The sequence below is a fragment of the Gobius niger genome (genome assembly GCF_951799975.1).
Source record: "Gobius niger genome assembly, chromosome: 21".
Classification (NCBI taxonomy): Eukaryota; Metazoa; Chordata; class Actinopteri; order Gobiiformes; family Gobiidae; genus Gobius; species Gobius niger.
In genome coordinates this window covers 24372736-24399229 of record NC_136872.1, presented here as the reverse complement: position 1 = coordinate 24399229, position 26494 = coordinate 24372736, and the positions used below count along the sequence as shown (strand labels likewise).

General features: G+C 43.4%; 2 protein-coding genes and 1 long non-coding RNA gene across 3 annotated transcripts in view; 2 read left to right on the top strand and 1 right to left on the bottom strand.

Annotated features, from left to right (window-relative positions):
• LOC306981047 (uncharacterized protein) overlaps positions 1-26494 on the bottom strand; it is a gene marked incomplete at both ends in the record, with an annotated part of 176471 nt that overhangs the window by 17784 nt on the left and 132193 nt on the right. The gene's annotated exons all lie outside the window — the stretch shown is intronic.
• Positions 4492-26494, top strand: part of LOC306980654 (obscurin-like) — a gene marked incomplete at both ends in the record, with an annotated part of 48682 nt that continues 26679 nt past the window's right edge. The window contains 8 exons of the mRNA XM_079580082.1: positions 4492-4522; positions 7137-7403; positions 7500-7748; positions 7811-8047; positions 8441-8704; positions 8808-9056; positions 9119-9355; positions 9734-10000. Coding sequence (XP_079436208.1) covers positions 4492-4522; positions 7137-7403; positions 7500-7748; positions 7811-8047; positions 8441-8704; positions 8808-9056; positions 9119-9355; positions 9734-10000 — 1801 coding nt within the window. The remainder of the gene's footprint in view (positions 4523-7136; positions 7404-7499; positions 7749-7810; positions 8048-8440; positions 8705-8807; positions 9057-9118; positions 9356-9733; positions 10001-26494) is intronic.
• On the top strand, positions 12504-12939 carry LOC306980376. Its single transcript, XR_013794017.1, has 3 exons — positions 12504-12613; positions 12773-12838; positions 12927-12939. It is a non-coding gene; the product is annotated as an uncharacterized lncRNA (long non-coding RNA).

The following is a 26494-nucleotide window of genomic DNA, read 5'->3' as shown; positions in this document are numbered from 1 at the left end:
TCCAACCAGATCGACTCCACGGCCTGGAGAGTGGTTGTGGACGCTGTAGCATTTTTTCTCTCGACACGTGATGTGAACATCGTTTAGCTCACGATGGGGTAAATAAAGTTTGACCTGTGAGAGCCTGAGGCTTAAGAAAGAACGCAACGGTGTCAGCAGTGTTTCCATCAGTGCAGTGACCTCCTCTTATGATGCCCGCTCACAAGTGGCGGAGGCAAATGCCACATATAGCTCCGCCACTCTTTTCGGCTGTATTGATTAGACGCCTGTGTCGGGAAACCGAAAACGTATGTGGCTAATTTATTTTATTTATTTAATTATTTACTTTATTTAACCAGGATAGTCCCACTGAGATTAAGAATCTTTTTTTCAGGGGAGTCCTGGCCCTGGAGGGGAATCTATTGTGCATGTTTTTAGTGCCCCTCCTGGAACCGCCACCTTAACGTGGTGGAGAGGTTTGAGAACCTGAATGATCCTGGGAGCTCTGCTGTCGTGGGCTTCGTGCCCCTGGTAGGGTCTCCCAGGGCAAACAGGGCCTAGGTGACAAAGAGCGGTTCAGACCCCCTTATGGGAGACCAACAGGCCCGGGTTGCATCGTGAGGCCGTTTCTGTGGACCCACCACCTGCAGGAGGAGCTATAAGGGGCTGGTGCTGTGTGCTTTGGGCAGCTTCGACATGGATGGATGTTTTTAGTGGTTGGGGAAACCGGAGTACCCGAAGGAAACCTACTGTATGCAGACACGGGGAGAACATGCACACTCCACACAGAAAGGTTCCAAACCCGGGACTGTGAAGCACGAGTGCTAACCGCTACGCCACCGTGCCGCCCATAATTACCAAACATAGATGCGCTGGTCCTTCAACAGTCATGCTCAAATCAATAAAAAATATTATGTCACCGCGAGTCATGTAGAGTCATTGGCCTCCAGTCCAAGTTCAGTCTCAAGTCACAAACAGCAAGTCTAAAGAAAAGTCTTTTTGGAGCTTTAATCAAGTAAGCCTCAGGTCACAAAAATTGCGACTTGAGTCTGATTCAAGTCTCTCACCTCTGATTTCTGGGGCATTAAAAAGTTTTAAATAATATTGTTAATCGGAATATTTTTGTGGCTTAATATATCTACCTAAATTGTGTTCTCGTGACAGGCCTGCTCTTCATGAGGTGATGGTGAGCACCGTCTTTAGCTACAGTAGCCTCTGTGGTGGGTTCATGAGAAGCTTTCACTGTGGGATTGATTTAACTGTTTTATTTTTCCCTCAGAGTTCTCTGTCCCTCGTATTGTCCCGTCCAAACTGCAGCTGTTTGATTACACCAACCTCACAGTGACCTGTGAAGGCTTCTTTAACAAAACAACGCAGTGGATGGTCCTGCGTAGTATGTCAGGCAAAACAAGACCCTGTAACTCAAACTGCGAACTGTTTGGACCGTGTCACATCCCCATAGCGTACCCCAAGGACTCTGGAGAATACTGGTGTGAGAGCAGAGACCCCCAAAGGAGGAGCGAGAGCGTCCACATCACAGTCACAGGTTCAGAAGATGTTTCTTTGTTTTCTTTTGGGTGTTTGAGAATTTGGATCCAGAACATGTTCATCAATCCCAAAATTTCCAGTAGCTACTTGATATTTGATCTACTGTGGCCAACAGCTGGTGATGTCGTCCTGGAGAGTCCTGTTCATCCAGTGATGGTTGGAGACGATGTGACTCTTCGCTGCGTTGAAAGGAAATACAAAAAAGCTTCCACCAGGTTCTATTTCTACAAAGATGGTGCTGAGAGATACTCAAGTCCAACTGGAGAGATGACAATCCACAACATCTCAGAGTCCGACCAGGGGCTGTACAGATGTTCCACGTCTGGCACAGAGTCCTCAGGAGAAAATCTGCTGCGAGTCAGAGGTCAGTGTTTTATATTTAAAGCTTTGATCAGACATAAACAGTGAGATGTTTCCTCCAGCCGTGCTCCTGCAGTGTCCACATCGTCTTGTTGCAGTTTGAAATGAAGACACAAAGACTTATGAGCGTCGAGTGGTTCCTTATTTGAGTCCAGGAGAGGGCGATGTAAAACAGACGCTTTATTGTCATTTCACAATATCAAGGATATGAATTGAAACCAATGTTTTTATCAATTATTCCAGCAGAACTGTGGGTAAAATTTAAAGATGTACCAATTGGTAAATGTATGTTCTGGTTTGAGTGAGGCACAGTATGCATGTTATGGTTGGTATCTGGTTTTGTGGTAAAAGGGTAAGATTAGTGTTTGTGTTGCAATGGGAAAACCAGTTTGACAAGGCGACAAATTTCTCCTTCTGAATAGTCTATAAAAACAGCTGAAACCATTGTGAACATAGCACAGTTTAGACAGAACTTTTCAGGTTGTGTTTGCATTGTGCTGAGTCCTATCAAACAAATGAAGATGTGTCATTTGTCAAAAGATCTAACCTGCATAACTTTCATTTTAATTGACATTCTGATTATTTCCAAACAGAACGCTCTGTCGCCGTCGACCGTGATGATTCAAGCTTAATCATAATCATTTTCCTTCCGATGGGACTGGGCGGTCTGCTGATAGCGTTCATTTTCACCCTGAACAAAGTCACCGGTACGCTCTGTGCATTTACTTTGATTTGACTTGTTAGACCACGATGAGCGACGGTGAGAAACCAGAGCTCTGCAGTTTCTCACGGAAATCAAAACCACAGAGAGCGTAAAGACAGACTGGTTATTTTAGTCCAACACAGCAGTTTGAACAAACAACCTATACGTGCCTGTGCTTTTTTCAGGTCCTGCACTGGTTGATACGACATACTGGGACGTGTACACCACCGTCATTTACTCTGAGAAATCCAAGGTATGAGAAAAAAAAGAAAAATAAAGCGTAGAAACAGAGCATGCAGTGGTTTGTGTTTTGTTTTTAGGACGTGTGACCAGCAGCAGGATTGTGGCCGAGACTCAGCGTTGATTCTCATCATGTAAAAACTATTACAATGTACATTTTCCTGATTAGAAAAGGAAATAGGCTTATAAGTGTGTAATACAGTATTAGAGTGACCATGGTCCTCTCATCTGGTTGTTCTGCTCAGCCGTCTAGTTTATGCTTCTCTGTATGAGTGTTGTCAATATTGTATGAAAATAAAGAAGATAATCTCCATTAGCATCAACCAGCTCCTCTCCAGACCTTTCCAGTGGCTCTTCATGAAGCGTTCCACATTCAGACCGACACTTAGATGCATTATTGTTCACGTTGAATTGTTACGGGTCCCTTCCTTCTTGTATATTAGTTGGTTGTCCTCCTTACTACTGTTTTTTTCCACAATGTAAATCCGCTGCCGTGATCCTTGCCTGTGGTTGGTGGATTGTATTAGGAGTCCTGAATGGTGATTGGTTCCTTTGCCTTGACGCTAGCTGATTTGTTAAAGCCACCTGTGCCGGCCACGCCCTTTCACCTTTTTCCGGAGGTTCGTGTGATTTGTGCCCAGCCCCTTCTCTCCTGTCAGTTAACATATAAGGTGAAACTGTGCAGTGTTGACTTGTTGGTGCCAGACCTTTTCACCACAACTGCCTCTAAAATCCTGCACTGTCACTCAAAAAGTTAAAAACGATCTCCATCGTCATGCACTATCTTAACATAGAGACAGTAGTTAAGTGGTGAGTTAGTGGTGAGTAAAAAAAAATGACAACTTCATCTAGTCCCTGTAAACTAACTTACATTGTGTCTCATTTAGTTTGTCACTCATTTTTGTTTTGTTAACTTTTGTACACATTGTAAAAAGCCTGTTTGGTTATTTTTGTTACTCCTTTCACCCTTTACATTCCCTTTATTAAATTACATTACAACTTTATTTAACCTTTTACATCTTGTTTTTTGTTGCAACTGCAGAGCTGGGCTGTAGCATGAACACATCGGCAAACAAACTGATAAGAATAATCAAGTATACTTTAACTGTGGAGAAACATCATCCCGCTTTAACAACATTAAAAGGCGATACAAAGGGGGTTGGCCACAAGCCGATATGTTTTACTTCTTTCCCATGTCTCTATCACTTTCGGTTCCAGAGATATCGGCCTTTTTATCGTCTGATATCGGCCGAAAGACAATACTGTACATAAAAGCAAGTCTCGGGTAAACTGGGACATCTGGTCACCCTACTATAACCAGCCATAGGTAAACAAATCCAACAAACCTCCACAAAAACACTGCAAAGACGTACAAAAGCAATGTGGAACAGAAACCACAAAAGCCACAAAAAGAGAAAAAGGAAACAAACAAAAAAATAATAATCGCCTGTACCAGGAGAGGGGGAGGTCGCTTCCTGTTTTTTTTTTTTTTTCTAAGACACCAGCCTTCACTATCAGGTAAAGCATGTGCTTCCTTTTGTGCTGTTGTGTGGTTGTGATGTCGTTCAGGTAAAAGGCGGTCAAAAGTGAAACTCTCAGAACCAAAATAAACTCGTGTAAGAGGAAGCTTCACCTCCACTCAGTCACATCTCAGTCTGAACATGGAGCTGAGCGTTTCCTCCGTCTCTGTGGGTGAGTCACAGCTTCACTCATGTTTTACTCCATAAAACTATGATTTATTAAACCTGTAAATGTCTGTGCAGTGATGCTTCTGTCTGTTTGTGTCCATCACGTCGCTCCTCACAGATCAGGTAAAACTGCACTTTTCTATTTTACATCTTTAGTGAATGTAACTCTGTAATGTTGCTTTGTCATTGTTTCATCTAATCTTTTATTGGACCGGTCGTCTACACTAAAGTTTAACCCCTTAAATGAAAATGTTCTCCAGTATTACTAGAATCTAAAAGCTTCTCGACTGGAGTTTACATTCTATTGGCCAGATAAACGCCTCATTTTAAAGCTAGAACAGAACTACAAATATCTTCGAAGCGTTTTTGTTTTATTCATTTTCAACTACATGCAATAATCTCTGTATCTGCGTCACTTTTTCAACCACTTGCACTATGACTGTAAACCTGCACTGCTAATACTGACATGTTTAATTATAGTATATAGTACAGTATAGTCTGTGTATTTCATTTTGTTTATACTTTTTGCCCCCTTAAAGTTTTTGATAGTCATATATAAGATACCTCTACTTACTATTTAAATGCTTGCACATTTCCTGTCTATCCATCACACCCTGAGTGTTTCTGAGAGATGATGTAACAAGTGAATTTCTCCGTTGAGAAATCAATGAACGCATTTTTGTGATTGTTGGTGTAATGTAACTGTGATCAAGCCAGAAAAAAACTCTTATAAAGTATATAAAAATCTTATAAAGCTTAAATGCGCTCGGTTACGGCGGGTGGTAAGAGTTAAAGTCTGTGTCTTATACTGCGGGGAAGAAGATTCGGCAACGTTTGTTTTTATAGTTGGAACAGTTGTGTATTTCATATGATATTATGACAGTAGGGTCCATGGGCCAGATCTTGTGGTTCATGGCGCAGGCTGTAGAGCAGACGAGTGCGCAGACGGGTGGCGCTCCTTGCAATCTTCAGTGTCATACCTGACGCACAAAGTGGGCAGGACAGGAGGGGGGGACAGACTCGCATTGTGATGTTGTGGGGGGGTTCTCTTGTACACACGTAACATGCATGATGCAGCACGCAATATTTAAAAATGATTTAAGACATTAAACTGTCCCTCCGCTGCTGCAGATCCAAGATGATTTAAATGGAAGTATCCATATTTGAGCGTGAGGATCGATGCTTTAAAAAGAGCCGCCTATATCGAAATATCGATATTTTGGCATCGATCTGCCCATCCCTAGTGTCCGCGCAAGTGAAAGGGAACGGCAGGTGAAAGGTAGAAAAAGTGGACAAATACACATTTTTATCTCCATAACTTGGTGCTGACTGTGGAGTTGTATCAGGCTCAGACTGTGTGTGCAGCGGTCCGTGGTTAGACAGTGTTAGAAAATTGTGGTGGTATTTGAACTAGCTAGTATCTGGCATATGAACCAGTGCACTAAACTGAGCTATAATTCCGCAAGAAAATGGGCTGAAATGAGGTCCGAGCATGTGATGAAATGGTGAAACAATACCACTGTGATATCCTCCAGATCGAGGCAAAAGGTTATTACAGTCTGTAGTGGAGGGAAATATTCAATATAAGCTAAAGTTAGCTAACGCTAGCTAAACCTACAGGTGCCACAATGACAATCAGCTACAGCCAGTTATCAGGATCGAGACTAAATACACAGTACTTTTGTCATAAAGGGATACAAAATACACAGTACTTTTATCATATAGAGAGACAAAATACACAGTACTTTCATCATAAACACGTGAGACTGTAGCCTTGTAAAAGTTCACCGTCTCAGTTAAAGTTACAGCTCCAGTGCCAGTTTGTGTGACATTATGTGACTTATGTGTCAGTAGCTAGATGTTAGCATGCTAAGGTGCTAGCATACCAAGGTGTTAGCCTAGCCCTAGCCTTACCTTAGAGCAGACGTGTGTTTGTTTATTTGGAGACATTTATCTGGGTGTAGGCGTCCACATGGTTTGATCCTTTGTAGGCAGTGTTCAGGTTGTGTTTTCGGCTTTGGGAAGGAAAATACTGTAACTCCACTCCCCCAGACTCACTCCTGTGGTCTCGAGTGTCTGATTTACATCATCCATAGGCAGATGTTTCACCATTTTGCTTCTTCTTCTTTGTCTGGTAGTGTTTTTGGTGGTTAGAAGTAAAAAGAGTCTTTGGATGCATAAAAAGTTTTCCACAGTAAGTGAAGAGGTGAAGATTCATAGACGTTTATTAAGGACTGTAGCTACGGTGCAGACAGGCAGCCTCCAGAAGTACAAGGCGGTAAGAGCCGGATTAATGACAAACATCTTGGGGGCGGTTCGGTGTTTTAAGGCGTTCACACGAAAGTTACAGCATTTATTTATTTTTGCGCAGCCAGAGCCCAGTGACAGTGGGACTGAAGGTGAATGCTGTGAGGTGAATGCTGTGAAGAGAATGCTGTGAAGAGAATGCTGTGATGTCATGTGAATGCAACCTATTGACTTGAACTTGCTTGGGACTTGCATTTAGTGACTTACTCTCATCTCTCACGAACACTGGCGTTTCCCTCTGGGGCAGAAACTTGAGAAACTCGCTCTGTGGATTAATTTAAATTAATTTAACTGTTTTATTTATCCCTCAGAGTTCACTGTCCCACGTATTGTCCCGTCCAAACTGCAGCTGTTTGATTACACCAACCTCACAGTGAACTGTGAAGGCTTCTTCAACAGCATTACTCAGTGGAGGGTCAGACGGTTTGTGTCGGGCAAAACAATGTTCTGTAACACAAACAGTGAACTGTTTGGGCCGTGCCACATCCCCATAGTGTACCCCAAGGACTCTGGAGAATACTGGTGTGAGAGCAGAGACCCACAGAGGAGGAGCGAGAGGGTCCACATCACAGTCACAGGTTCTTTTGGATGTTTGAGACTTAGGATCCAGAACATGTTCATCAATCCCAGAACTTACAGTAACTACTTCACATTTGATCTACTGTGGCCAACAGATGGTGACGTCGTCCTGGAGAGTCCTGTTCATCCAGTGATGGTTGGAGACGATGTGACTCTTCGCTGCGTTGAAAAGAAAAAGCAAAACGCTTCCACAGAGTTCTATTTCTACAAAGATGGTGCTGAGAGATACTCAAGTCCAACTGGAGAGACGACAATCCACAACATCTCAGAGTCCGACCAGGGGCTGTACAGATGTTCCACGTCTGGCACAGAGTCCTCAGGAGAAAATCTGCTGCGAGTCAGAGGTCAGTGTTTTATATTTAAAGCTTTGATCAGACATAAAGTAACAGTGAGATGTTTCCTCCAGCCGTGCTCCTGCAGTGTCCACATGGTCCTGTGACCGAGGGAACAAGCCTGACTCTGATCTGCACAGACAAGATGGCCGCTCCGAACCACACGGCTCTTTTCTTTAAAGACGGAGAAACGATCTTGAGCAGTTCCTCGGGAAAGCTGACCCTGCAGGTGTCTAAGTCTGACGAAGGAGTTTACAAGTGCAGGAGCTCAGAGGGAAGAGAGTCGGAGCAGCAGTGGCTGGCTGTGAGCGGTGAGGACGAGTTTCAAACATTGTCACGCTTTAGAACCACAGCACAGTGTGAAGGGTTCGATCGTTGCTTCTTGTTTCAAATGAAAACACGTCTTTCTTAATTGAGTCCAGGAAAGGGCTGCATAAAACAGATGCATTATTGTCATTTCACAATCTCAAAGATTATTGTGTATTCCCATGTGTGCGCTCGAATCATTTCAAACTGCACAGCAGCCTGGGGACCAGGGCCGAAATCTTTTTGCAGCTTAATATATCGACCTTTCAGTTTTGTTATGGTGACAGGCTGCTCTTCATGAGGTGATGATGAACACCTTCTTTAGCTACAGTCGCCTCAGCGGTGGGTTCATGAGAAACTTACTCTATGGGATTGATTTTCCTGTTTTTCCCCCTCAGAGTTCACTGTCCCTCGTATCGTCCCATCCAAACTGCAGCTGTTTCAATACACAGACCTCACAGTGACCTGTGAAGGCTTCTTCAACAGCATTACTCAGTGGAAGGTCCTACGGTCTGTGTCAGGCCACATAACGTCCTGTAACACAAACAGTAAACTGTCTGGGCCGTGCCACATCCCGCTGGTGTACCCCTCCGACTCTGGAGAATACTGGTGTGAGAGCAGAGAACAGAGGAGGAGCGAGAGGGTCCACATCACAGTCACAGGTTTGGGAGATGTTTCTTTGTTTTCTTTTGGGTGTTTGAGAATTAAGATCCAGAACATGATCATCAATCCCAGATTTGACATTTGATCTACTGTGGCCAACAGCTGGTGATGTCGTCCTGGAGAGTCCTGTTCATCCAGTGATGGTTGGAGACGATGTGACTCTTCGCTGTGTTGAAAATAAAAACAAAAAAGCTTCCACAGAGTTCTATTTCTACAAAGATGGTGCTGAGATAAACACAAGTCCAACTGGAGAGACGACAATCCTCAACATCTCAGAGTCCGACCAGGGGCTGTACAGATGTTCCACGTCTGGCACAGAGTTCTCAGGAGAAAATCTGCTGCGAGTCAGAGGTCAGTGTTTTATATTTAAAGCTTTGATCAGACATAAAGTAACAGTGAGATGTTTCCTCCAGCCGTGCTCCTGCAGTGTCCACATCGTCCTGTGACCGAGGGAACAAACCTGACTCTGATCTGCACAGACAAGATGGCCGCCCCGAACCACACGGCTCTTTTCTTTAAAGACGGAGAAACGATCGGGAGCAGTTCCTCTGGAAAGCTGACCCTACAGGTCTCTAAGTCTGACGAAGGAGTTTACAAGTGCAGGAGCTCAGAGGGAAGAGAGTCGGAGCAGCAGTGGCTGGCTGTGAGCGGTGAGGACGGGATCAGACACAATAGCTTGGTTCAGTTTTTCACAATTGATAAGACACAAATGTGAATTCCATTGACTGAACACAGGTTTACAAACTCTGTCAGACACTTGAACATTCTCACTCTTTAGAACCACAGCACAATGGGACAAGTGATCAGATAGTTACTTGTATCCATTTTTCCTGCAGAACTGTGGGTAAAATTTCGAGATGTAGCAATTGGTTAATTTGTGTGTTCTGGTTTCAGTATAAAATGATACAGTTGTTAATTGGTTTTGTGGTAACAGGAATACTATATCCACTTAACTCAGTTGGCCTCAGCGGTGGGTTCATTAGAAACTTGCTCTGTGGATTAATTTAACTATTTTTTTTCCACCTCAGAGTTCACTGTCCCTCGTGTCGTCCCATCCAAACTGCAGCTGTTTGAGTACGACACACTCACTGTGAACTGTGAAGGCTTCTTCAACAGCACGACTCACTGGAAGGTCGTACGGTCTGTGTCGGGCAAAACAACGTCCTGTAGCAAAAACAGTGAACTGTTTGGGCCGTGCCTCATCCCAGCAGTGTGTCTCAAGGACTCTGGAGAATACTGGTGTGAGAGCAGAGACCCACAGAGGAGGAGCGAGAGGGTCCACATCACAGTCACAGGTCTGGAAGATGTTTCTTTGTTTTCTTTTGGGTGTTTGAGAGTTAAGATCCAGAACATGCTCATCAATCCCAGAATTTACAGTAGCTCCTTGACATTTAATCTGCTGTGGCCAACAGATGGTAACGTTGTCCTGGAGAGTCCTGTTCAACCAGTGATGGTTGGAGACGATGTGACTCTTCGCTGCATTGAAAGGAAAAACAAAAAAGCTTCCACAAGGTTCTCTTTCTATAAAGATGGTGCTGAGATAAACACAAGTCCAACTGGAGAGATGACAATCCTCAACATCTCAGAGTCCGACCAGGGGCTGTACAGATGTTCCACGTCTGGCACAGAGTCCTCAGGAGAAAATCTGCTGCGAGTCAGAGGTCAGTGTTTTATATTTAAAGCTTTGATCAGACATAAAGTAACAGTGAGATGTTTCCTCCAGCCGTGCTCCTGCAGTGTCCACATCGTCCTGTGACCGAGGGAACAAGCCTGACTCTGATCTGCACAGACAAGATGGCCGCCCCGAACCACACAGCTCTTTTCTTTAAAGACGGAGAAACGATCGGGAGCAGTTCCACGGGAAAGCTGACCCTACAGGTGTCTAAGTCTGACGAAGGAGTTTACAAGTGCAGGAGCTCAGAGGGAAGAGAGTCGGAGCAGCAGTGGTTGGCTGTGAGCGGTGAGGAACATGAGAAAGTCCATTCTAATATGTAAAAAATATGATCAGGTAAACACATAGCCTGGCATTGGCCACACAGACACGGAAGGCAGGTTTCTAATTAGCTTCTTCATAGTGTGTCAGAGTTAGCTGTGTATTGTCAATGTGAGAGGGGCTCACACGTGCTCGAACTTTAGTCAGTGTCCTTTCCTTGTAGAGCTCATTCAAAGGTCTCTGAGGTCTCCTCACAATCGTAGATGGGCTCCAAGACCCCCCCTTTTTGTTTGTTTTTTGTTCTGCAGGTCATGTGGAATGTCAGAACACTCTCAACTATTGATTTGTACACAGATTCTAGAATTTGTGGACTGACCCCGATACGGCTGAGTTTCCTCAGAAGGTACAGTCGCTGAGAGCACTTTTCGAACACATCAGCTTTGCTTTGGAAGTTGATCTGATACTTGAAAGTGCTCACTATCTCCACACTCTAACTGTTGAGTGACACATGATGCAAATTTGAGTTGTGATTGGAGCAAGATGTTCCAAGTTCCTTGGTTTTGGCCACATTCATTTGAAGGTGACTGCTGGTAAATCGGTTTTGTAGCGCCTTGGTGTGGTCTATGTAGACCCCCTCAGCTGACGATGGATGCAGGAGACCAATGAGCGCCATGTCATCTGCGTATTTTCAACAGTTTGAATTGGGTGTCATTTATTTTAAATGTGTTTATAAAAAGACTGAACAAAACCGGCGACAATACGCTGCCCTATGGACATCCAGTGCTCACAGTGAGCTTGTCTGATGTGCTGTTCTTGACACAGACCCTCTGAGGGCGGCTGGAAAGGAACTGTCTGATCCATAAAATTAGTCCTGAATTGATGTTAAGGTTGGCAAGTCTCTTTAAAAGGATATGAGTCTTCATTGAGTTAAAGGCTGAACTAAAATCTAAAAATAAGACCCTAGCATATGCCTTTGCCTGAACGAGATGTTTGGTGATGCAATAAAGAACGCACTGGATAACAAACATGTTTTAAAGGGGATGTTTATAGGCTGTATGAGGTTGAGTATGTATTTGTTTGTGGACAGTCAGGGGCAGGAGATTATAAGACCAGGGAGGGAGAGACTGTGTCTGGAGGCCACATCCGAGTCTCTGGGAGAGGCAGGAGGGATGAAAGCTGGCCGTGGTTTGCGTTATGTGTCGGAGGAAGGTAAAAATACTCCACTGTCAAAGCACAGTCAAAGAATCCGAATCGCACAGGAGCAGTTTCTCCTTCTGAAGTGAACACACGGGACTTTGAGTGACTGATGTAAGCGACCAAATAGAAGCGGTAATGCGATTTCGGTTCACTCAGTGTGAACGCACCTTTACACTGAACGCTTTGCTCAACAAGTTTGCTGTTTGGCTTTATTCACCGTGTATCTGTGCGTGTTAGTGCCCTTTCTCCAGTTCGGCTTTACCCAAATCTAAAAGCTCACAGCCTAGGTCAATGTATTGCCTCATGTGAATGCTAAGTGAGAAACTGATCTAAATTGATCTTTTTCCTTGCGTTTGCCATGTTGTCAATAGATTTTTGCCACTTTTATATTGCTTTTTTGTCACTCTTTTGTTGCTTTTTTGGGGCTCTTTTTATTGCGTTTTCAACCCATTTTTTGTCACTTTTTCAGTATTTCTTTCCGAAAATGTGCTTGCCTCAGGTTTGGAGTAGAGGTGTAAAAGCTCCAACTTTGTATTTATTTATCATTATTAGTAGGAAAACAAAAAAAAGAGTCATCTGGTAAAGCCATGCAAGGGTAAACTCATTTCTGATCACTAAAGACACATTTCCTTTCCTTGCGCAGACACTTTTGATGAGGACGTGTTGGACAAACCGAAGCCCACAGGGGGCAGAAGTGACTCAGTGTCTCCTCTGGTCGGGCTGGTCGCTCTCTCTTTGCCGCTGCTCATCTTCTGGTTCATCTATAAAAGACACAAAGGTAAAAGGATGACGAGGAAAGCTTTGGTAGCGCTGCATACAGTCAGAGGAATGAAGTATTTGCCAGTGATTTACAAATTCTGAACTACCAAAAAGAGCTACAAACATATGGAGCCTGAAATCGACAGTTCATTTTGTGTAAAGTCTCTTTGTGTTTCAGGTCAGAGAGCGAGCAGCAGAAGTGAAACCTACTCCACAGTAATAAAACCCAAGCGTACAAACCGAGGTGCTCTGATGAACTCTCCTCCACGTAACAGGCTCATGACCCGCTGCAGGCTGGAGGTATAAATGTGTTTGTTTTTCAGCCGCAGCAGAGTCTGAAACCACGGCCGACGCCGTCTACTCTGTGATCAGTGAAGTGGAGGAGCCGCGCGCTGGAAACGGTACAACGGACAAACCACAGAGTCAAATGTCTCTGCACTAGGGCTGCAACTATCGATTATATTAGCAATCGATTAATCTATCAATTATTTACATCAATTAATCGGATAATTAAAAAAAATGACCCTCAACATTTGACCCTCATATAGAGACACCTGTCCTTATGTCCATGATGAGGAGAGAGAGCAGCTTCATAGTGTCTTTTAAATGAGTACTTTCACTCTAATTCAAGTGAAGTAGGTCCTGACTGGAGACATAATCTTGAAATGTTCTGCTGAAGCTCAGGTGATTGATTTCTTTCCCAGGATCTCAACCAGAGGGGTTTCCTAAAAGAGAGAAAACATTTTGATTATTTTTGTCATAGTATTGCTATATAGCAGGGAAAGCATTCAATTCAATTCAATTCATCTTTTTTATTCTGCATCTGAGTTCCACAAAGTTCTTCATTGGAACAGAGTTAAGCACAGTAATCAAAGCCAAAGAAAGATACATGCGTAGGTGAATAGCTAAATAAATAAATAAATAATGTGGATATGATGCTCAAAAGGAGTAGGCAGAAGCTTAAGCTTGTAAGTGCCTCCCCCCTTTTGTACTTAAAGAACAACTAACCCCAAAATCAACTTTTTTTTCTAGCTAAGTTGTATAAATGGGTATCTTATAGTGTTGTCTACGTGTATATGTCACTATTTTAACAATTTAGTGCAAATTTGTTGAAATCCTGTCTTTGTGTCCCAAACCGTCTGTGTGGCGCCATCTGCAGCGAACTGTCTGTACTGCATTTGATTTTTTGAATTCGGCACCCAATTAGCGGAGGGGAGAGAGATGATGTCAGGAGGCGAGAGATGATGTCACGGGCCCTGCCGCTCTGGGGTATAAAAGGGCTCAGTCTCGCTCACGCCCCCGTAGCGAGTTGGAGTTGGAATAGCGAGAGAATATTTTCATCGATTGTCAGGTTTGCGATTAGTTATCATAGCATTTAGGTAGATTTTATTAGGATAGCTTGTTTATTATAGATAATTGTATAGTTTTAGTAGTGTTAGTTGTTGAATGTTGTAGTTGTAGTCACTAGTTGCTTTTATTGTTAGATTAGTTAGCTCAGTTTAGCTTAGGGCGTTTGTTAGTATTGTTTTTAGTGGTCTATCGTGTATAATTTAATTGTTAGGTGTTAATTGTACTGTGTTAGGATGGGGAGGAAGTGTAGCGTAGTGGGGTGCCACAGTTCTGTAGGTTTGCACAGGTTTCCGCAGAACTTAGAAATTAGGCGCCAGTGGACGCGCGCAATTGGCTTGGGGGAAAACTGCGAACTCCCTGCTCAGGCTGGAGTTTGCAAAGACCATTTTACGCGCGATTCCTTCGCCAACTTCATGGAGGTTGAACTGGGCTATGCTAGTCTTCTGCGTTTGAAGAGCGAGGCCGTCCCCACCCTTGCTCTTCCACGACTGAGCCTTAGCCCACCGACACTGCTGCCCCGCCAACAGGACGATTTCGGGCGCCAATGTGAGGTGAGTGAGAAAAATAATGCTGATTTACCCATTTTGGATTTGGTAATAATTGCAATGATTGTAGCTGCTGTAAAAAGAGGCACTTGGTTCACTCTGTCCCGGTCATTTCTGTCAGTAGAAGCTACTTTGCTCACAGATTGAGTCATGTACAGTATATAGAATATTGATGTGCACGTCAGAATAGATCGTTATTGTAGTGTCTCAAACAAATTCGCCGTTTTCGCCTCTGATAATACCAATCACATGAGTCGTGTAGATATGTTGAAAAAATATGGCGTGTAAATAGACTGTGCAGCCTCAGCTCCAGGCGACGTGTCCCGCACTCGCTCACTGTGGCTGAGGAACAGCAGCCACCGGTTATAAGCGCGTCTACTCTGCCCGGGGCAGCCTGCTAATGCATCAGTCTGCAAAGTTACGCCAACACTGTGCGCAAATGTGCACGAGTCTGAGCAGTGAGCACCAAACTAATCTAAGTTTTGCGATGACTGTAGCTTTTGACAGTAGCTACAAGCTAGCATGTTAAGCTAACGTATAGCTAGAATGCTCCCGTTTGATGCTCGATTGCGGTCAGTGAGGAGAGGGCTGACCACTCCAGGTGGACCGTGTGGTCAGTGAGGAGAGGGCTGACCACTCCAGGTGGACCGTGTGGTCAGTGAGGAGAGGGCTGACCACTCCAGGTGGACCGTGTGGTCATTGTGGTCACAGATATGAGCTGTTCTTACGTGGTTTCAGAATCAGTATAGTTGTTGTTGCCGTTGTTGTTGAACAGGTTCACAAAGTAGGATCAATTCTGCTAATTATGTTCATGTTGACAAGTTTTCTGAACTGAACCAAAGTTTACACCTATTTGAACGCAGCTATTCAAAATGCCAAACCATTTGGAAGTTTTTAGTAGCGACTGTAGCCAGAATTAACCTGATACAAATATTTGGTTTATCTGCTATAGGGTGGCATACTCTAAAGTATATCCAAGGTTGTTTTCCTATAAATCATCAATACAAGTTTACAATCTATGTGCATGTCACGTGAGTGTGCGCTTTATAAATATTATTTATTTTTATGTTTTCAGCCAAAAGTGAGCAGAGAAATTGGTTGCCAGACTGATCCAGTCATTACATGGCATGCAAGTGTCCAGGCCAATGTGAAGCCGAGCAGGCGAAGCAAAGGTGATCTCTCTATTTATCCTTTAAACAGTACTCTCACCACTTTAGTTTTTTTTTCTATAGTTAGACACAAGTTGTGTAATTACTGCCATTTTAAACGTGTTTTTTTTGTTTGTGTTTTGTACAGCTACTCAAGCCCGGACCGCTTACACAAGCGTCGGTTGTGGGACAGGGGACCTGATGGAAATCCCTCTCCCTGACAGTCCCAGAGCAGCCTCTACACCTTTAAAAAGGAGAAGGTGTGAGGTGTCAGCGTCTGACCCCAGCTTCCACATTGATGACAGTGCCAGCACTGTGAACTGTTCAAGGTACAAAGAAATTCTAGAGTTTTAATTGAAAAAATATATACAGCGTCCTACTTTTTTGAGGGATGACATATGCCTCTTTTTTTTATATAGCATTCCTGCTGAAGTCCCTCCACACAAGGACAAAAAATATATTGTTCACGAGGACCAACTGCTGGAGCTGTTCAGGCGATGTCCTGTCTGCACTAGTCGCTGTGCTGTGGACACCATCACAGTCGGCACACTGCTTCGGGTCACGCAACAGTGTCCTCGCTGTGAGTTTACCAATCAGTGGTCCAGTCAGCCCATGGTGAACAACATCCCAGCTGGAAACTTACAGCTCTGTGCTGCTGTGCTGTTCACCGGCTCATCATTTAGGCAGATTTCAAAGGTACTACAAAAACATTTGAATTGTTTGGATTATTTTTCCATATATTATCAGCTGATAACAGATGTTTTCATTTTATAGTTCTTGGGGGCCTTCAATATTCAGGGCCTGTCAGAGCAGTGCTTCTATAGGCATCAGGCAAAGTTCCTCATCCCTACGGTCAACTGGCAGTGGAAGCTGGAGCAGGATGACCTCATCAGGGAGGCTCTTGAAAGCGGCTCTGTGTCACTGGGTGGGGACATGCGGGCAGATTCACCTGGTAAATACATTTCATAAACATTTATCAGAAGTATTAATAAAAGTCAGCTAATGTATAACTTGCATTCGTGTAGGACATTCAGCCAAGTATGGCAGTTACACCATGATGAATCTAACGTGTAACAAAGTCATTGACATCCAGCTAGTCCAGGTAAAACATTACAATAAAAATGTATATGTAATTTGGGATAACTGTGCATTATGATAGAATTCTTTATTCTTATTTTTTTTGTCTTATTAGAGCAATGAGGTTGGAAACAGCGTGCGCATGGAGAAGGAGGGCTTTGTGCGGAGTCTGACCATGCTGGAAGAGAGGGGTGTCAATGTGGAGGCCATTGTGACGGACCGACACACCGGCGTGCAAAAGTTTTTACGGGAGGAAAGAAAGGAAATCCGTCACTACTTTGACCCATGGCACATGGGAAAGGGTATGCATTTTGGTAATGCTGTATAATATTATGGTTATTGTGCATTTAGTAACAATATATTTTAATACCTAGGAATTGGGAAAAAAGTGGATGAGCTGGGAAAGAGAAAGAGCACCCAGGACGCTGGCCAGTGGAGGAAAAGCGTGGTAAACCACCTCTATTGGTCAGCTTCTACGTCCTCCTCGGGACAAGAGGCTGTCGCCAAGTGGACTTCTGTGGCGAACCACATGCAGAATGTCCACACGCATGACAACGTCCTGTTCCCTCAGTGCCTCCATGGGCCTCTGGTTGGGGAAGGGTCAAGAGTGTGGCTCAAACCAAGTAAGTATAGCAAGCAATACTGGCCCTTTGGCCATTGTATTTTAGATTTCAGGCTAGCATTGCCATTCTAAATGTCATTCTTTAAAATGCTTTACTCTGTAGGTACAGCAGCGTGTGAGAGACTCTCAGACATTCTATTGGCCCCACGCTTTGTCAAGGATGTGGAAAAAATTAGTCCGGTGTACCACACATCAACCCTTGAGGCTTTCCACAGTCTGATTATCAGATTCTCCCCAAAAAGTGTGGGCTTCTCCTTCAAAGGAATGTTCGCTCGGTAATACCTACAGAAAGTATTAAAATATATGTTCTGTGTGTATATATGTAAATATACTTTTTTTCCCCAGGTTGCAAGTTGCTGCATTGCATTACAATGAGAATGCAAATAGGTCTCACGCAACGACAGTAGAGGGTGTGCTTAGGTATGCTATTGTGTACCCAAAGTACAAACACGGAGACTACACTGTGAGAGCCCTGAAGACGAAACCTACCTCATGTATGTCACATTTACAAAATGAGTTCAATGCTTATAAGTCAGCGAGGACAAACGTTGTATTCTTTGTTTACAGTCTATATTGACAAGCTGATGGCACTGCTCTTTGACAGTGTGGTGGAGGATCCTCTCCTGTATCAGGAGCATTCAGAAAAAGTCCCTGTGCCTGAACCACTCTGTGCACAATATGAGAGGCCAGACAAACAGGAGGCTGTGAGCAGGCACAGGTCCAGATTCTTCAAGAAGACATAAGGTGACCAACGCACCTGTACTGCATACAGATTTTAAGAAATTTTGGATTTGGTCATTTTGTATGGCAAGTACATGACGTAGATTATAGAGCTAGCTTATTTATTCCGAGGGCTCGCATGGGCACCGCCATTAATTGTGCCAGCCCCTTTTCTCCTATCTGTTAACATGGGACTGCATGCACTACACGAAAACAAAGCCTTTTTTCGAGCGCAGAGCAACGGTGCAGTGTTGACTTGTTGATGCAAATGAACATTGGACATTTTGCACAAATCAATCTACTAAATGTCAGATTTTAGGGAAGAATATTTTCCCTCGTTCTCCGTTAAATGAACGGGCTTCGCGCTCGACCAGAAGTGTCTGTACAACGGAAGTGCCGAGACAAAGCAAAAAGTGGCAAAAGTGGGCGGGCCAGAATAAGGTGAATAGTGCTAAGCTATAGTGCTAACCATTAACCAAAGTGTATTTTAGTCATGTAATTGTTTAATTTTTTCAGTAATTTCATTTTATATCTCATGTATTAAAACACATATTTTATTGTCTTGGGGTGTTGGGTGTCCCAGGGATAGGAAAAAACTGAGCTGGGCAAAAAAAGGTGAACGGAGGAAATGACGAGTTGGAACAAAAGCGTTGTGAACCATCTATATGAACCATCTCTACTGGTCGCCATCAAAGTCCTCCTCAGGTGATGATGCAAGAGTGCGTCCAAAATCAAGTATGTGGAATTGCAACTACTCCTCCCAATATCTAATTTATATTGATGTATTTACACTTCAGATATAAATTTATTATTCTTTGTAATTCTTTATAATTCTTTGTAGGCACAGCAGCATGCGAGAGACTCTTACTATTTTGTTTACACCACGTTATTTGAAAGATGTAGCTAAAATGAGCCCACAATACCACACTTCGCATACTGAGGCATCCATAGCCTGATTCTCTCTCAATAGTCTGGGCTTCTTGTTCAAAGGAATGCTGGCCAGGTAATGAATCATAAAGGTTCAACAAATATTCACTTGAGTTATTTTATTGCTTTGAAATGTTTAGAAAATAATACATTGATACTGCATGTTAATGTTTATTTGTGAAATTGATTATGATTAAAAAAGGCAAATCGTCACATATGCTGCTGTATGCCATAGTGTATCCAAAATTCAAACGTGGAGACTACACAGTGAGAGCCATGAAGACCAACCCTACTTCATGTATGTCATATTTATTTAAATTAGCATGACACATAAGTATTATTAGGATAAATGTTGATTTAAATAAATGTTGTGTTTTAGACTACATTGAAGAGCTGATGGATCTACTTTTCAATAGCATGATAGAGGAGGCCCGTCCCTATCAGGACTACTCTGACAAAGTACCTGTGCCTGTACCACTTTGTGCCCATTTTGAAGGAGCAGACAAACGGGTGTCGTGTAAGGTGAGAAATGTGAGAATTTTTAAATGTGTGTTTTTAAAATACAGATAACAATGTTTCACTTTTGGAATTTAAATTTTTATATTCATACATTTTTTGTGGATGTTGAGAAAATCAGCCATCTGTACCACACAACCCTTGTGGCATCCCACTGCCTGACATTCAAAATCATCGTCATCAAATTAATGTTGGCCAGGTAATGAGTAGATAAAGTTATAAAAATATTTTGTGTAATGTGTACATTTTACTTGTGAATAATACTACATTTTGTGTTTGTCTTCTTTAGGCCCAAATTGTGATGCTGCAGTGCAACGGAAGCACAACATGGTCACACACTACAACTGCTGGGAGTTTCCCAAAGCTCAAACATGGCAAGTACACATTGCAAACCTTTATTAACCTCGATTAGTGTCCTGCGTAACAAGACCTTCCAGAATGGAATGATGTGTTGTCTTCTATATTTTGCATGACAATATTATTACATTACTGTTAATGCTAATTTTTTGTTTTTTTGTTTTTTTCCAGATTTATCTGGCGTGGTCAATGGCAATAAGGACCAACAGTGTTTGAGAAGGAAAAAAGTTGTCAGCCAAGTGCTGTAACAGACTAGTATGATGATGGATTCCTTTGCACATGCTATCTTCGTGAATATCCTGCCTGAGGCTTTTGCAAAACAGAAAAGGCAACTATTATCTGTTGTTGCATGTATCTACAGGAGAGCATATGACAAATGGTGTAGTTTTGCTGCAATCAAAATAATAAATTTAGTCTTGGGCTAGCCTGGCCTTAGCCATCCGTAAATTCCAGTCAATTATAATTACCATTCAGTGAGCAGGGGAGGTGGGTGCGGCACCTCAGATGGACCAGTAGCCAACCGCATATAGAACAATAGGGTGTGATGATGAAGTCCATTATGAACATGTAATTCAGATGTGTCAAGTTTTGATTGTGTGCAGAGTGTGCAGGCCAATGTGTGTTCTGTATTTACAAATACTTCATCAGTGTCACTTTATCAGCCACAGTCAACCTTCATTATCACAGTAATTTGTAAGTTTATCTTTTGGACAGTCAAGGAATGTTTTTTTTATTTTTATTTGTATGTAATCAAGGTCTACTTTGTTTCCTTTGCACATGTTTTATTCATTTTACATAAAGGACTTTTTTCTGTTATAAGTACTTGTTATCAAATGTAACTTTTTTTCTTTATGCTTGTTTGCACCTCAAAGCTGTCTCTGTAGTAAAAAAGCTGCCTGCATGGATATTGATTGTAAAAGTGAAGCATAAAAGTATGATTTCAAATCGATACCAAGAAATGTTTTTTAATGGACCAGTAATTAACAACTGCAAGTCTTTTCAGATATTTGTATTTGATTAAGAACATCCATCCATCTTCTTCCACTTGTCCGTTGCCGGGTCGTGGGGGCAGCTGTTGGAGTTGCCCAAATCACATTGCACCAGCCCTTATGGCTTCTCCTGCAGGTGGTGGGTCCACGGAAGGACGGCCTCATGGTTCTAACCGGGCCTGGTGGTCTCTCATAAGGGGCTTCTGAACCGCTCTTTGTCTGACCCGTCACCTAGGACCTGTTTGCCATGGGAGACCCTACCAGGGGCACGAAGCCCCCGACAACAGAGCTCCTAGGATCATTCGGGTGCTCAAACCCCTCCACCACGTTAAGGTGGCGGTTCAAGGAGGGGTGATTAAGAACACATATATTTAAAACAAAAACTGCAAAACTATATACAATAAAATACTATACAACTATACAACTATACAAATTCCAGTGGCGGGAGGAACCCAGTATATTCCCCGTCTTCTGGGAATTCCTGCCTGATCCTGGTCACCGCACAGGAGGGGATGACCACACGAATGTGCTGCCCTAAATAACCCCAGCACCACCGGACAAAGTTCCTGTATGCCAGGTGCCTGTAACAGCTGTAAGAAAGATGATACATGTGTGTTTTTATTAAATTAATGAGCCAACACATTGTCATACTCTAACTCAAACTAACCTGTTGATCATGGTCTCTGGCATGTCTCCAAACAGCTGCACATAGGTTGCATACACTGCTTGGAGAACATACGGATTTAGAGACACTGGCTCAAATCCGGGGTGCTGGGTTATGCAGGTGGCATGACCCACCTGCTGACATCTGCGCATAACCTGACAGGCAAAATTAAAATAAATAAATCAGGGCTAAGACTTTAGTGTAGGGTTAATGTGTTAAATTAATGTTTCTTTTGTGCACATAATTTCTATCAAAAATACCTTGGGGGTCTCCTTGCAGCACACGTTTTCCCTTGGGGACAAACAGGTGCAGTGACCACAGGTGCACCTATTGAGGCAGAGTTTTCAATATTATACCTATATAATAACACAACATATAGTTTATCTTGGTCTGGGTTCATTTATTAAATTCAAATACAAAAAGGTCAAGCAAAGGACCGCAACAAAAGGGGTTACTTTAAAATTGTATGGGAATGTGTTAGGCTATATAATTGCCCACTCTTGTCAAAGGTTCGATTCAGACAGGTTAGCATTTCGGTATCCGGATCCCTACAGGATAGCTTTTCAAGACCTGTAACAAGCAGTTCGTACTTTTTATTCCGCTCTAATATATATATATATACCATTCAGAAACAGGCCCCATTCTGTGGCCCTGCGCTGCCTCCGCAGCCTCCGCTGCCTCCGTAGCCTCCGCAGCATCGGCTCCCCCGGTGGCGCGGGCTAGCTCGCGAGCTAGCGGCTCAAATTGATAGGGCTGAGGGCCGCTATCTGCCTCCTCTCTCTCAACCTCCGGTGAGGATGGTGGAGAGAAGTCCTCCACCTCCCAAGACCGCACAGAAGCTGTAGAGCTGACGTCGCTGTGATCGTCCTCCATCTTGGTCACTGCCAATGTCAAGTGTCAATCATAGCCTAGACCCGCCCAACATTAACCCCCCCGCCTGTCCCCTTTAGTCCTCCAGGCTACGCCCATTTGGAGGGAGATTTGAAAAGAGAATGTGAGTGACGTAAGCCTCGAGCAGCGGGGGTGAGAAGCTCTTTAAGAAATAGATACATTCATTTACTATGCATAAAGCAAGTACAGATGAAACAGTATGACTGTGCTGGAGTTTTATTCTGCTTTTGAAATAGTGTGACCACCTCAAATACCACCTCAAACAGACCAGTAGTACAATTTGGCAGAACTTTGAAGTACAGAGAAATTAATATAGATCAGGCATTTTTCGTTATTGCAACTTATATAACACTGAGCTAGCAACAGATCGCAAAATATTACAAAGCAGTTGGACGCAAAAAAAAGAATTAAAAAAAATTAGGTATTCTTAAAAAAAAGTGTAACATGTTTAGTAGGGTGCATCAAACGCCCCAATGTCAACCAATTATCCTGTCCCCAGTATTAAAACATTCCTTTGGTCATAAAAAGAATTTCTACCATTTTTTGTCTAATTCCAACATTGTTTAGGGGGTCCACGTCAGTAAGCAAGATTTGCATTATGAAGCATATGCGATATTCATTTAGCTGAATGTTATGCGCTGTTGATCTCGTTACTTATTTAATATTTTACAATGGTATTGAATTTGATAAAATAACTATTCTTTGCTTGTTTATTCAAGTTGTTTGTGAAGTCTGCAATCTTTGAAAGTGAGTTTTTACAAAATATTTTGTATTAAACCTTCACAAACTGTTAGATTTAGCACATCTTGGGCCAGATCTTGTGGCGGCGCACGGGGCGGCGCAGGCTTTTGGCGAATTATTTTCCGAGTGGCGGCGCTGTATGTGCCATTGGCCTCCGCCACCTGTGAGGGGGCGTCACAAGAGGAGGTGACTGCACTGATGGAATCACGGCTGACATTCACTTCTTGGTTTACATTGCGCTGTCTTGCGTTCTTTCTTAAGCCTTAGGCTCTCACAGGTCAAACTAAAAACTTTATTTACCCCATCGTGAGCTAAACCATGTTCACGTCTCGAGAGAAAAAGAGCTACAGCGTCCGCTGTGGCGCGGATCGGCCGCGCTCGGCGTGAGCGCGAAGCAAAACAAAAGCACATGTTCACCCCACACAACCACTCTCCTGGACGCAGAGTCGATCTGGTTGGAGGAAGATGTGTGTCTCCACCCACTTAAATGGGCTAAGTCTGGAGTGGCAAGATCACAAAGTGCTGCTACTGAGGCAAAATGTCACGCTATCGTCTCCGTTTTGATGCACAAGATCGGGCCCCTAGACTGTTAACACATTGAGTGCCAACAATCCAGACCATTTTTTGATCTTGGAAGCTAAGCAGGGTCAGGCCTGCTTAGTACTTGGATTGGAGACGCCTGAGAATACCAGGTGCTATAAGCTTTTACCTCCTGTCCAGGCCGGGGCTAAGACCTCCAGTCCTATCTGCTCCAAGCTGGGTCTGATACCTCGGGCCCGGTCCTAACAGCCTCAGGAAGGGTCTGAGACCTCCAACCCACTCCCGACAGCTCCAGGCTAGGGCAGAGACCTTGGGTGTGGTGCAAACAGCTTCGGGCCGGGTGTAAGGCCTCCAGCCCGGCCCTAACAGCCTCAAGACTGGGGTTAAGGCCTTCAGCCTGACAATAACAGCCTCACGGTGGGGCTTAGACCTCCAGTCTGCTCCCGACAGCTCAAGGCTGGGGCAGAGACCACAGGCCCGCTCATGACAGCTCCGGGCTGGGTCTAAGACCTCCAGCCCGGCCCTAGCAGCCTCTAGACTGGGGTTAAGGCCTTCAGCCTGACAATAACAGCCTCAGGGTGGGGCTAAGACCTCCAGTCCGCTCCCGACAGCTCCAGGCTGGGTCTAAGACCTCCAGCCCAGACCTAGCAGCCTCAGGACGGGGCTGAGACCTCCACCCCTGTCCCAAGACCTCCATCCAGGCCCCAACACCCACCACAACCACCCCCCCTCTCATCCACTAACCCTACCCCGGTCAGGGCACCCCCAAACCCGCCTACCCGCATACACTCAGCCCCCTGGCTCCTCCGGCCCTCCAGGGACACCCTGCACACCCCTTGCACACGGTGACCCACTCTTAAGCACCTTTCCTCGGACTAGACCCTAACTGGAAAAACTGGAAATATGCGCTAAATGGCAAATTTTCGATATTTTGACAAAACATTCATTTGAACGGTGGACCACCTAAATGTACTTCAAACTTCACCAAACTTTGCCATACATTTTCTTTTTTTATATGTAACAAAACTAGACTAGGGACAAAATGATCCATTGAAGTTAAAAAAAATATGGGGCGTTTGATGCACCCTAATGTTTAGCATGGAGGGACAGAGAACGAATGGCTCTGCAGGACAGTCAAAAGAGGGACAGGTGGTCACTCAATTTAGATCTTTATTTATCTTAATTTAAATCGTAGATACAGTGTAAAGATATTTAGCGCAAACAACTTTGCAGCAACGGAGAAGTAGATACAGTAGGATGTAAAAGTCTGTGTTTGGTGAGGGGGAAAGGAGAGAAGTTACCTTATCATGTCACACTTTGAAGTAACAGTGGATGAAAGTGTAGATGGTCCTGATGGTAAATCATCACCGATGCAGTTGTCAGTATTGTTGTGGCGGTAGCGGGGGGGGGGAGCCGTGTCCTTTCGCCTTGTTCGCCTCTGTCTTGTCTTTGTCTTCGCCTCTCATTACGGAGTTTATTCTTGTTTGAGCCGTGTTTTGATGATTACAACAGTCTGGTTCTCCGCTCTGCTGCTCTGAGTTCTAGCACAGCGAGCTCCGCTCCGGTGTTTACAACCATGAAGCTGCGCTCTTCAGAAGCGGCCGTGCGAGAACAAGCGCAACTTAAAGTTCTGTGTGCGTAGGCGGCCCCGTTTCATACGGTTTAAATGAGAAATATTAATTAAGCGAATCATCAAAGCGGAATAATAATGTTCGAAGCATTTTACTAATCGAGTTAATCGATTTAATGGATGAATCGTTGCAGCCCTACTCTGCACACTTTTTTTACTCCTTATGAACTTATGACCGTTTTCTCTAAATGCATTTTCTCACTGATTTCACTTTTGAGCCAACACCACAGATGAACTTTCTTTTACCTATACATTAATGAAAATGTCAATGAGTAACTAAACTAATCTGCTGTGCAAAAGTCTGTCTATAAACTGTGTATTTACTTTAACCTCTTCACCCCCGCCTTAACCAAGTGCATTTTCTCCAGTTCAGCTTTACCCAAACCTAAAAGCTCAAAGCCTTCAAAACTGATCAAAACTGATCTTTTTCTTTGCGTTGTTGCCGCGTTGTCATTTTGTCGTAATCTTTTCTCACATTTTTGTCCCTTTTTTTCGTCACTTTATCGTCACTTTTCAGTTACTCTTTTGTTCCTTTTCTGTTGCGTTTTTCATCACTCATTTCTGTCACTCGCCAAAAAATGTGTAAAGTTTGTTTGGTATTAATTTGTGGTTGCAACGTTGCTACCCGGGTAGTGTTGAGACTAATGTTTCAGTCTTATCTCAATCCAACGGAGAGGGTCCAGTCTGGGTTCTTCTGCAGTGGAACGCACCATCACACTCGCCTGCAGGGTTCGTGGGCTGGGTTCGCCATCACTTTTCAGGCTCACGATCAAACCTACAAAAAAGCACAGGAAGTAAATTAATTCCAGTTTTTTTTCCTAGGAGACCTCAAACGATGCTCTCCAATAAAGATCATTTCAATTCTTTCCACAATTGTTAAGGACAACTGCATTAAGTAAACAATTTCACTGGATTTTAGCTTAGGCAGCCGATAAAGAATTACCACATTTTAGCAGTAACACATAACAATGATGAAACTAAATTAAAACACATGAACTTAAACAGAGACTTAAAACATTCAAATGGTCAGCATTGCTTATTTATCATTCTATCTGAACTTGTATTTTTAATTTATTTACCATACTGATAAAATCACTTTTAACCAACATTGTACAATGCTTGTCATTCTTAACCAAAACAATGTATTATGGTTTCAAATATGCAGTATTTATATCAAATACAA